This window comes from Pogona vitticeps, chromosome 14 (genome assembly GCF_051106095.1).
Source record: "Pogona vitticeps strain Pit_001003342236 chromosome 14, PviZW2.1, whole genome shotgun sequence".
NCBI classification, from domain to species: Eukaryota; Metazoa; Chordata; class Lepidosauria; order Squamata; family Agamidae; genus Pogona; species Pogona vitticeps.
Window position 1 is genome coordinate 4,714,645 of NC_135796.1, and position 12,946 is coordinate 4,727,590.

The 12,946-nt window shown below is 42.2% G+C and overlaps 1 protein-coding gene across 1 annotated transcript in view; it reads right to left on the reverse strand.

Annotated features, from left to right (window-relative positions):
• The window catches only part of CCDC60 (coiled-coil domain containing 60), a 66,257-nt gene extending 54,602 nt beyond the window's left edge, over positions 1-11,655 (reverse strand). Inside the window, exon 1 of the mRNA XM_020811622.3 lies at positions 10,028-11,655. Within this exon, the coding sequence (XP_020667281.3) occupies positions 10,028-10,312 (285 nt within the window). The 5' untranslated portion in view covers positions 10,313-11,655. The remainder of the gene's footprint in view (positions 1-10,027) is intronic.
• Positions 11,656-12,946: the final 1,291 nt, after the last annotated feature.

The following is a 12,946-nucleotide window of genomic DNA, read 5'->3' on the forward strand; positions in this document are numbered from 1 at the left end:
TGCCTCCAACTCTCCCCATTTCAGTTATTTCTCAAGGCAGAAATACTAAAACTCCCCAAATTTCTGCAGATAAACTTTTGCACTAAAACAACTGTTGCAATCCCTCACCCAGCATAACCAGTCAATGTATACTGTAGCATACTTTCAGTTACGAGCTAAGGAGTATGCATGATAGAAAGCAAAGAGAGAAGAGAGACCACTCTGAACCCCAAACTTGGACCTCCAGATGTTCCTGGACTACAACTCCCAGAAGCCTTCACCACCGCCTCTGCTGGCCAGGATTTCTGGGAGTTGAAGTCCAAGAACATCTGGGGGCCCAAGGTTGGGGACCACTGCTCTAAAAGACTGCCACATAAAATCTTGGAGTACCAAGTGGCTTCCTGGAGAGTTGATGCAAGGGGAGAGGATTTGCTATCCAGAGAAATGCTACAGTCCAGTCACTCCACCTATGCTCATCTCTGTATGTTAATGAACACGCATTACCAAAATGCCTCAAGTCTCTTTCTGTCTGTTGTTCCAAAGAGGATCTGGACTTGCATCACCTCCAGCATGTATTTTCTGACAAATATCACAGAGGACACTAGATCTAGAGGATGGCCCTCTCTCTCCTTTGCAACAGAGCCCCGTGAACGTTCTGTTGACACACAAAGAAGGCTAGTTCTGTGGTTAAAGTGCAAAGTGTCATGGGAATGGCTTCCATGCTCTGCCCACTGGCATGGCTTACTGTCAGCACACAGGCGTCCTCACCATTGTTATCTGACCTTCTGAGCAAGAACTAATCGCTGCTGACATTTTGTGATTGTAATGACAGCTGCAGGCAGAGACTGTATCATAGTTGGTGTCTAGAAACCTTAAACAGTCACTCGGCTTTGATTTCGAGGTTGTGTTCCATTAGTCCCAGGGCTTCTGTGTCACACAGCCATTAAATCTTTGTTTTCACTTGACAGTATCATCTCTAGCTAACTCCACGGGGGTGGGGGTAAATTTACACTGTGCCTTAAAATTCAGTGAGGTCATTTGAAACATTCACATCTGAAAGTACAGTATTAATCCAGATACCAGGCATCCATAAGTGGGCAGCTCTCTGTGATCCTTTTCTGGCCCAAAAGTGACAGGCCAAGCCCCTGGGATGAGATAGTGACTTGAAAAAAAGTCCCCACTGTACTACAACCTCCCTGCTGGATTGCTAAGGAAACCAGACATGCAGGTAGAGCCACAAGGAAATAGAAGAATACAGAGCACAGAACATTAATTCATAGAGAGCTGGACTTAGATTTGATTAGCATTTCTGCCTGGCCTTGAATCTCAGTGGGTGGCTTTGGGAAAGTCGAGAGGCATTCAACTAATCAAACTCACAGAGCTGTTGCAAGAATAAAACAGAATTGTTTCGATACATATCACTGGTCCACATAACACAGCAATGATCCATATAAAAGCTATCAACTGTTTTATGCAGATAATTCATCCTCTGGTTCAGAACCATCTCTCCAGACTGCTCATGAATCTCCAGGAACAGGCATAAGCCTTTCCCAGACCTAACTGGAGATTACAGAGATTTAAACTGGGGCCTTCTGCCTGCAGAAGAGGTGTTCTGTCATTCAGCTAAAGCCAAGCATAACACAAAGTGTGATGGAAGCAGCAGTGGGATACCAAATCCCAAATAGAAAAATAAGATATTTTACAGAGGCTTTACTATGTTTCTTACAGTATTAACTACATCCCCAAGGTTCGGTATGTGTATGGAAGCTACCGTCAGCTTCTTTTTGCCATCTGAGAAGCATAAATAATTGCCTGTGCCATAATGTTGCCCTGTCACTGAAATACTGTATCTGACTTACGATATTTTGTTTCCTATTTCTGTTATTTGGTGTGATGCACGTCCTATGCCACCTTGGGTATCAGAACTCAAAAAAACAAAAAATGCAACATTGAAGTTCTTTTAATAAATAAATATGCATTTCCCTTCCTTTCCTGCTTCCCCAACAAATCGCACAGAAAGCCCAATGACAACAGAAAGCAAAAGTAGCATGAGGAGTCTTTTAGTGTAGAAAAAAAATGAAAGGAGACATGTCAGTTGTATTTAAAATGACATGTCATACAGAGGAAGCATACAGGAAGCTCCTCCTTCAAATAATACTAGAACACAGCGTTATCAACTGAAGGCATATTGTGAGAGATTCAAGAGGTATAATTAATAAGATTGTAGCTCATTTCAGTTCAGTATCACCCAAGCAAGTTGTAATCAAAGCCATCTAGTTGGGGCGTGAGGTACATTCACAGTGGACAATAATGTATAAGTGCCCAAAATGCAACTCTCTCAGATGTTGTTGGATTGTAGTGCCCATCATTCTTACAATTGGTTATGCTGGGCTACAGCTAATGGAAACTGCAAGCCAACAATATCTGAAGGGCTGCACTATACCCACCCCATCTCGACCATGCTAGTAAGCCGCTATTCAGAAGGGAATTATTTCATTGCTTTATTGAGCCACAATAGAGCACAGACAGAGTTTTGACCCCTGTCCTCTGAAGATGCCGGCCACAGAGACTGGCAAAATATGAAGAAAAACCTCAAGAACACGGCCAGACAGCCCAAAAAACCCTAAAACAACCAACTTAGACACAGTTGTTGAAGCAGTAGTGCCACGTTAATCTGTGGTAGTCTATCAGACAAAATCAAAATAAAAAAATAAAGAAGGTAAAAACATTGTGGGACCTTAAAGACTATCTGATACATTTTAATGTGAGCTTGTCCAGGAAAGCTCATACTAGAATATAGCAGATATTTCTTAAATGGCCACAACGTTTCTGTCTTCTTTATTTTTCATTTAGTTAAACCTAGACATGTATTCCATGCACATGGATAAGGAATCCCTAATGCCTCATTTTTCACACATAACTACCATTACTAACGCCAATGGCTTATTGCTTGATGACACTGGAGGACAAGGCCATCCACTAGAAATAGCTACGGAGATGGTTTTAAAATGAGCTCATTTTTCCACACCACTTCCAAACGTCACCCACAGATGTCAGTAGCCTTTAATTACACAGAGCAAACAACCAAAAGTATCAGGGAAGTTGCAGAACTCAATTGGAATGTGCAACAGAATGAGAGTCCTGATCCGTGATAATGTTCAGGTGTCAATAGCTAGAAATATTATTCTCTCAGTGATAGACTTTGCAGTTTGGGAGACAAAACAAGAAGCAGTCTAGAGAGACACTGAAATGCATGGGACAATAACAGTTCTGCAAATGAAAAAGTACATACAGTTCTGACTTGGCTTTTGATGGTATTGAAGGACAGCCTTCTGGACATATCTACCCTACAGTGGTGCATTAGCTTTAGGCTGCTATCAAGGAATGTGTGAGCTGCAGTCCTCTATAAAGATCAGAAATTTCAAATCTTTCCCAGTGCCTAACCAAACTGCACAGTTTCCAAGTTTCTCTGTTGAAAACTGTGGCAATGACATAAGTTCATTCTTACAAATAAGTATTGCAGATGTATTCCACCTTATCCTTTCCATTCATTGAACCTCACTTTCAAAACATAACCCCATTCCAGTGATTCTTCTGCTAGCAGGCAAATGCTTTTTTTTAAACAGATGAGATTCTGGCCATTGACTCTGGGTGTGATCACATGAGGCACATGTTCCCTATATCCCCATTAAATCATTGTAGAAAATTTCCAGTCACACAACACACAGTCACTGTCAAATCATTTTACCCCGCCAGTAGTGTAACTGCAGTTTATTTCCCCCTTACGAGGAGGCTTCTGTTATTTTGTTTGGATGGCATTTTGATACATTCCATAGCAGTAAGACATATGTGCAGAACCCTATTTATTTTTTTCCAAAGCCAAGTTACCAAGGAAGGTGTCCACCATTGCTGCCATATGTCTGCCCTGCTATAAATTTTTTTTAAAATTCAGGGTTGGTATGGCAATAGGTAGGTAAGCTAATAGCAACATCCAGGTTGTCAGAGCATTGACAGGTGTTGCATCACTCCACCTATTGTGTGCCAAGCAACAGCCTTGGATGGGGGTGCCGGGTCCATTGAGTCCAATGCAGTTATTCTAGAGATGCTGACAAAATAAAGGAAATTTTACTGAACAGGTACCCCTATCCAATGTAGTGCCAAATTAAAATAAATAAATAAAGGAGCTGCAGTGTCCTAGAAAACAAGAGAGAAAATAAATTGGTATCATTGTGTAGCCAGCCATAGCAATTCAAATTGAAAAAAATGACCTGGTAACGTTAAAACACATTGGGATGTTCCATATATGTACAATTTGACTACGATTCAACACCACAGAGATATGGAACATACTATTAGAACAAGGGGAAATTTCCCTGGTGTGACCGCGGCCATTACTTGTTGTGGAAGGGAATTTTTAAGAGATGCTGAATGCCTTCTTTACTGTTGTCCTTTATTTTTTTAAAAAACTGCTTTGAATTCAACTGTCTTTTAATTTTATACTTTCTTAATGGTGTTAGGGACAGAGGATTCTGCCTTATATTGAGTTAGACCATTGGGTCATCTAGCCCAATATTGTTGACACCGACCAGGAGTAGCTAGAGTTTCTGGCTGGAATTTTCCCAACTTTTTCTGGGGATTCTTAGGAATGAATCTGGGATCTCTCAGAAGCAAAGAATGAGCTCTAGCACGGAATGGTAGTTTGATAGCTCAAGGGTGGAGCCCAGGTTTTGCATGAAAAAAAAATCCAGATTCAGCACGCAGTGTTATCAGATAAAGTTGGAAAAGACATTGGCCTGGGATCTCAGAAACCTAGACCATTGAGCATAGACAATAATGAGTCAGCTTGACCAATGATCAAACTGATGAGTCAACTTATAATGTTTAAAGATTGCATATACAGTATAAACCTGTACAACAAATAGAAAAGTAAAGCGTATTTAGTTTCTCTTAAGAGATATAGTACTTAGTCAGAGAGAGAGAGAGAGAGGTGTCTCAGCCAATACGAAGATCATTGCTTAAGATGAAACTGAAACCTTCCATGGGGTGAAAAGACATAATCGTGGTTGAAATGTGTTTCTCCTGTCCTAAGACAACATGAGGATTACTGCAGATATAAAAAGAGGTTTCGGTCTTTCTCACTTTTGAAAGGTCTTTCTCACTTTAGAGAAACACTATGAGAAAACAGGCAACTTGAGGGAAGAATCTGCACAATCACAAGGATTATCAGGAAGTCCCAGTGAATGGTGTTTACACATTAAAATACAAATAGTTAAAATGTATAATTTTTTAAAAATGGACAAATATATTTTATTCTATGGGCAAGTTTGTAAATTAGGGGAAATGTGTAAATAAGGAAAAATGCATAGAATCATAGAATTTAGTTAGAAGGGGCCTATAAGGCCATCAAATTCAACGCCCTGCTCAGTGCAGGAATTCAAATCAACACAGATCTGACCGATGGTTGTCTAATTTTCTCTAGAATGCCTCAAATGTTGGAGCACTCACTACTTCCTGAAGTAATTGGTTCCACTGTCATACTGCTCTAACAGTTAAGAAGTTTTTCCTGATATTCTACCTAAATATGACTTTCTGTAACTTGAGCCCATTATTATGTGTCCCAAGAACAGATCCTGCCCTTCTCTGTAGGACTACCTTTCAATTATTTGAAAAGTGCTATCAGATCTCCCCTCAGTTTTCTTTTCTCAAGGCTAAACATGCCCAGCTCTTTCAGTTTTTCCTCATTGGGCTTGATTTCCAGTATGTGCATATAACTCTGCATAAATTCCAGCGCCCAAAAAACCCCATGAAGTCTAGCAGACTGATACAGAATAAGGATGGGAAGAAACACAGGGATGCGATAAAACCAAGACAAGATTTTCACATTCGTAATGTCCCACATTTCTTCATATAGTCTCCATCATGTTCCCAATGGAGGTGTCAATATTTCTGGATAGCTCTTAGTTTCATGGATACCTGCCTTTTTGGTACGTCAGTCACTTTCCACTCTATTAAGCATAAGCAAGAAATTGCTTTAGTGAGATCCATGAATACAACTTTTAATGCATCAGTCATTTCAGCTGTTCACCAGCCTGGGAAAGCCGAACCCAGGCAGATGAGAATGCGACAGAAGTGAGCCAAAAAGGCTTCGCAGCGAGTCTGATACTACTTTGCCCATACTCATATGACCTTTGACCCAACTAGAGAGGAAGGCAAAGGGTGTGAAAACACAAAGAAATAGATAACAATTTGCATCACTTGTGTGGTCTTAAGGATGTAGAAGGAATTGGGTCTATTCACTTTATAAATACCCAATGCCTTCCATCAGTTGTTCAATAAACTCTGGAAAAGATTGCATACTTCTGTACATATCATGTCCCTGAAGAGAGTCACCAACACTGTCTCTTTGACTAGATCCCAAAGACTGTTTTCAGTTTCTTTGGCTGTCATAAAGCCTTCAATATTGCAGGCCCTTGACCATTAATCTTAAAATTAAGATTAGCTCCAACCAGGAATTGGGTCTAGACGAGAGGAGACGTATGTCTTCCCACCTGGGAGCCAAATCAGATTTCAGAGAGGTCCCGGGGACTCCTTTCTAGCAGTGGGCAGAGTTACAGCCAAAACAAAGTGAACAGGTCCAGATGTAATTTTTACCAATTGGGATTTTTTCACATCTACCTTCCGAAGCAGCAACTCAGTTCTATGCCCGGTCAGGATTATGCCCCATCGTAGAACATCTTCCCCAGATGCCAACGAGACAGCTTAGTTTTAGGCAACAGCTTCCAAAGCTGCAAATCAGGCTCCAGCAGTTTTATGCAACTGCAAATAGCACACTCATTCCATGAAAGGAGCAGAAATAACATTAATGTTTTGTTCTCATGGTTTCATCAACAAAAATAGCTTCATTTTCTTGTTTTCATCTTTTTGGATAGAAGCAAGATTAACCATCTTGTTACCCATCTTCTTTATGTACAACCACACAATAGCCCAATGGGATCTTATTACTTAGAGCAGGACAGGGCATCAATGACACTACACATTTTTAAAGGAAAGATATGTTCTAAGTGTGAACAACAAGAAAAGAAATCTGTTTTTGTTAAGAAGTCAGCAGCCCGCCAAAGGCATATTGCAAATGCATTGGCCACAGCAATTAACCCTCTAAACAGACAAAAAGGGAAACTAATTCTCCCCCTACTGCAACAGTTTGCTAAGGAATCAAACCAGACCTTTTAACACAAGGGTTTGGAACGCTCAGGTAATCAAACAGGTCTTTAGGGAGCAACGTGTTTCCTGATTTTCAATTAATCAGAGCTGCCTGCTCAAAGTGTGCCCATCTCTGGAGATCAGCCATTGACTTTCAAAAACAACACTCAGTCATTTCACAGTCTTTAAATAAATGCTAGAAGGGCTCAACCAGGCCATTCAGGGAATACATCCAAAGAAGGTTGGTGACAGAAGAGTGGTGATAGCATGCCAAGAAACACCTGGAAATGTCACGCTGTGAAAACGATCCTAGCTTCCCTGAGTCAAAATAGCAGGGACAGTTTTAAGGCTAGGCAAACCTCAATAGCAGGCCAAATTGTGTCCATTCAGCAAATCAGAGCAGTGGTAAACGAAGCCCAGCTGCTGCTCTTCATGACAGTCCCCATAACCATAGCTGCAAAAGTGAATCCAAAAATATAGGCACCCATCCTGTTCAATAAAAACAAACCAATGGTGCCTGTTCTCAGCTCCATCAGCTGAAGGTCTTTTGTAAATCTAATGGGTTTTAGTTGCACATTCAAAACCAGCCCAAAAATCACCTGCATAATAGCAGGGATAAGACAATGTCATTCTCAGAGTTGCTCAATCTTCCCACCACTTGAGTTTGGAAGCAAAACTCGTATACACATACCAAAATACATGCGCAGCAGCAACACGCATGCACAACTGAAGTAGGCAGGAGATGCACATGCACAGACATCAGCCATATGGCATAATGGGGGGGGGCAGCAAAATAAAGGAAACAATTGTTTCCCTCTCTCCCCATCACCAGTCCTACAAAATATCGATTCTTTTCTAAATGCCTAGCTCTCTGGGGACTTTCCAGATCATCTCTCTCACATTGCTTTGTGTCAAAACGTGGGGAAACTGAGAGATCACAGACTTCGGTGCTCTTTTTGAATACTCAGGTTTTGTAGTCACTACTTTGAACCAGCCGGCTGTAGCTTGTTGGTGTGAAAGAGGCCTTCAAGTCCAGGCTGACTCATTCTTTGGCACTGAGCTAATTGGGAAGATGGTTTTCAGTAAGGGAAGAGAAGTGGCAGAAACTGCTCTTGCTCTGTGAATGTTCAAGGTAACTTGATGCCTGATTACAACATTCCAGAAGCAGAAGCTTAATGTATAAAAATGGTGCCAGAAGTTACTTTGGGTAGTTTAGTTATCACTTAACAAGAGTCTATGCACCCAAAATGTAAGAACACACACTTCAGATAGCTTACTAAACTTAAGCCCTAGCCGGGGGACATAATATTCTTTGTTAGAGTCCCAATATCTCAAACAAAAACGGGGAAGGGGATGGTTAGCAGACGTTGGAGTGAAAAGGGCTAACTACATACAAACTCCAGTGCCCTAAAGCAGTGGTCCCCAACCTTGGACCTCCAGATGTTCTTCGACTTCAACTCCCAGAAATCCTGGCCAGCAGAGGTGGTGGTGAAGGCTTCTGGGAGTTGTAATCCAACAACATCTGGAGGCCCAAGGTTGGGGACCACTGTCCTAAAGGATTTCCAGAGGTATAACAGGTGACACCGGTCTTCCCCAACCTGGCATTCCCCAAATCCATTGGGCTTCACCTTCCATATTCCTGAGCCACCCTGGCTTCTCCATTTGTGTCATGTTTTCTAGGTCACGTGTGGAAAAACATCAGGATTGTGGGATTTTTTCCCCTAACTAGAACAGATGACTGACTTACGGTTAGAACCTGATGCCAAATGGCAGCTCAGGGGGAGGAGCCATGCACCTAATGAAACCCATGAACAAAACACTGTTGTGGCCTTGTATACGAGTAAGAACAAAGCCACACTCGGGGTACTGCAGCTGAAGAGCAGAAAGAAAAGTTCCAAAACTTGCCAGCACACCTGCAGAGAGCCATCAGTGAACGCTCACCTTTAATAGGGTGAGGAGGACCACAGAGAAGGGGAGACAAATGATTAGCACAAGGTCACACCTTTGTGTGCGACGACACAATTACTCCATAGAATCTTATTAGAGGGCAAATCGTCTGCCACAGCAGATTAAAAAAACGAGAGAGAACGTTTTAAAAAATAGCCAGCGGGGTTGGAACTAGGTTTTAAAAATTTAGAACATCTTATCAGTGGAGAACACTGAGTTTCCAATAGTGGCTTTCAAAGACAAATCAAAGAAATCATATCAAAAAAAGAGAGAGGGAGAGAAATGTTGTTGTACCTTAATGACTAACTGCTATATTTTAATGAGTTGATCAATGAAAGCTCACATTAAAATACAGCAGTTAGTCTTTAGGGGTGCCATATTTTGGTCTCTCGGCTTTTTGTTTTCTTGTCTGATACAAGTTGCTGGTGTATAGGATCCCATAGCTCAGAAACGTATATTCACAGCACCAGTCTTCTGTTTTTGCCATTGCTAAACAATTAGAGATCCACAATGCTTGCCCATCTACTACAAATCACACCTTCCAGCAGAGCCCTAAACTATCTACTGCAAAAAATTAAAAAGCCTGAGGTTCGGCATTACCTTCTTATTTGTAAGGTTATCATTTATTGATAGCCTTTTCTGAATGAAGAGTGTATTGACCGATTGAACTTCTAAACTGCCCCTCTGACCACTGGTTACCCTGGGCACTGCATAACAAAAACAACATAAACATGTAATTGACCAAACAACAATTAAAATTAACATAAAATAAAATCAGGCGGTGGCTATTGATGTTAAATATATAATCTCAGCAGAGCTTTTAAAGTGGAACGGTTTGAAAAGCTTGCTGAAATAGAAGATAAAGATAAACTATGATATATTTATAGAACACCCTGCTTACCGGTGGAAGCTGTCCCAGACCATAGAGAGTAAGTTTCCTTGGATCAAGGTGAAGAGGGTCTCCGAAATCCTGGTAGGGCTTCCAGTTGGGGGTAAAATAACCCTGCTGTTCGAGCTGTTTGGCCCTCCGATGATAATTCTCCCGGAACACCTGCTCTCTAGTGACATCCCAGCAGTTATAGATTGTGTCGCTTCGAGCTTGAACCTTCAGACCTTTCTGGGTGGGGATGGGAAGGGGCCTGATGAGTACGAAGTAGCGGGGATCTACTTTTGGGTTCACCGGCATCTTTTCTGGGTGTGACAGGGCCACCCCTACGTATAGCTATGAAACCCGCCTTCCTTGGAAGGCTAGTGCTTCTCTGTGCAACTTGCCCAACCCATACCTAAATCTCAGGGGCAAAAAAAGCACAGTTACAAATGAAAAGATGGCAATGCTGTTCTCTTTGAGTCGCACACAACTACCCAACAACTTCAAAGGGACAAAGCCATTCATAAGACATCCCTCGAGCTATCAGGATCAATACCAAGCCTCTAAGAGCCCAGCTATGATTCCACAAAGCAACTTTTCTTGCGGCAAAAACTCTTAAATGCTTCCAAACAAAACTTTAACAACTCCTTGCTCAGTCAAGAGGGGTCTCCCCCACCAAAGCAAGACGGGCTCAGCTGCTGCTGTTTCCTTGTTAAGAACCGAGCACCTGAGAAGCCTACAAATTAAAACGCAACAAGACACAAGAGTCCTCTTCAAAGCCACACAACACACTTTGGTCATCACTACCAATCTAAACTACTTTTCTCAGGGGTGGGACAAAAGGTACTAAATACACAATGTAGGGGAGTCATCCCAATCTGACTCCCACCTCTATTAGGGACCAACAAACTTTTATTTCTTATTTCAAAAAGTACTAAAATATTCAAGATTTCCCAGCTCTTTTTGCTAGAGCTTCTACTGCCCTTGGCTTTTCTAAAAAGATTTAAGGTTTCTAACATTGGCTGCCATTTGGGCCATGTTACAAAGTGACTCAGATTGAAGCCTTGGGGCTTCTCCCCCCCTTCCTTCTCCCCACATTTCTCCCCTTCTTTTCTCAGAAGATTCTCATTGCTAAAACTCCTCCACCAGTCCCTGTTTGGGCCCCTTAACAACCACCAGCCTCCTCTGGGGGGGGGGTTCACCCTACTGAACCCCCCTTTATTTCCAATATACAGTAATTCAAAAGCTTTGCCTGAGGGCTTCTTCCTTCTCTCTCTTTTTTCAAAGTTTCTAGTCCCTAAGATTTCCCTGCTGGAGACCAGTTGCTAGCAGAGATAAACCCCACAGAACCCCCTTACCTCAAAGCATGCCTCTAAGACTCCTTTCTACATTCCCTTTTAAGAATGTGCTCATTTACTTCATTAGGACCACCTCCACCCCACCCCTCACCTTTTAATTAAAAAACGACACCTAAGCCCAGTACCTATGGGGGTTTGCATTCAGGAACACACCCTTTGGGATTCTTATTCCTCCACCACCCACCCCTTCCTCCTCAATTTTTTACTTCCCCCCCCCTTTTTCCAGGCCTCCCACGCCTCCAAAATTTCGGCGCCCTAGACTTGAAACGCTGGCCGCAGCCACGCGAGGGACAAAATGGCGTCGCTCGTTGCCCCTAGCAACCGCCCCAGGACAAGCAGGCTGGAATGTCCCTCGGCCCCTCCCGTAGCGGAAGGCGCTGAAGCTGCTTCCGCCCGGACTTTCTGCTGGCCTGGAACAAACAGGCGAAGTGAACAAACGGAGAACGGAGTCACAATTTATGCTTTGTAGTCTTATTGTCACCACAATCCTGCTCTTTGCATGACGAATTAATCTTGCTGCCGTCATAAAGTGTAATAAAAATAAATCAATTCAACTACAGGTGCATTAAAATCAAACAAAAGTCAGCAACAAAAATATTTAAAGCCAGTAATATCCATGGCAGAGAGGCAGTGTACGATAGTGAACACAGTATCAGTATATTTGATTTTTATTTGATATTTGATTTTTATTTGATGTTTGATTTTTATTTCTTTTTTTCTTCTCTCTTCTTTTCCCCTTCTTGAAGAATCTATTATCTGATGTAATTATTTCCTAGTGTCATCTAGAGTGGTCGTAAGATCAGATAGGCGAGATATAAATAAAATAAAAAAATAAATAAATATCAGGGGCACGATGCAGAAAATCTGGGCTCAAACCCCCGTTTAGTGGAGGAGTCTCTCGAAACCTGTTGATTGGGGGGGGTTCAAGGAAGTTACACTCAAAAAAAAAAGGGTAACCTTTCCATGCCTGGGGTGTTGGGCCCCCATGGAATCCTAGGCACACATTAAACTGCAAAAAAAGATTGACCCCTAAATCCCCCCCAAAAAAAGACAAGACAACCATAAGTACCTTTTAAAGATTTTATTGCATAAAGACCCATCCCCCCACCCCCCCAGCACGCCACCCATTTTAACTCCTCCTTGGCTGCTACTCAAGAGGTGGCAGTTCAAGGGGAAGGCACTGCAGAGAAGGCAAAAACCTATGTCTTCCACCAGGGCCAATATGGGGTTCCACAGGGAAAATTCCTTCTCGGCTCCAATTCAGGCAACCGGCTGAGCCTGCACTGCCAGGTTAAACACTGGGTGGACTGGCCTAGGTATTTAGAAGATATGATTGTAGATCTCCGGCGTCAGTTCTGAATCCCTTGCTTTTCTTCATCCGTCGTCCTATCCTAAAAAGAAAAGTGAGACCAGTTAGTCAATGGGGGACAAGATGCATATCTGAGGGCCCAGGGCTGAATGACTAACGGTTTGTTGTGCCGGGGTTGTCAAGAGAGGATGACAACAAGGAACCAGGCACAAAGTCTTCCCGAATGGTTACATCTTAAGAGTAACTCACCTCTTCTTTCTTGGTCCAGTTTGTCTTACCTCTTTA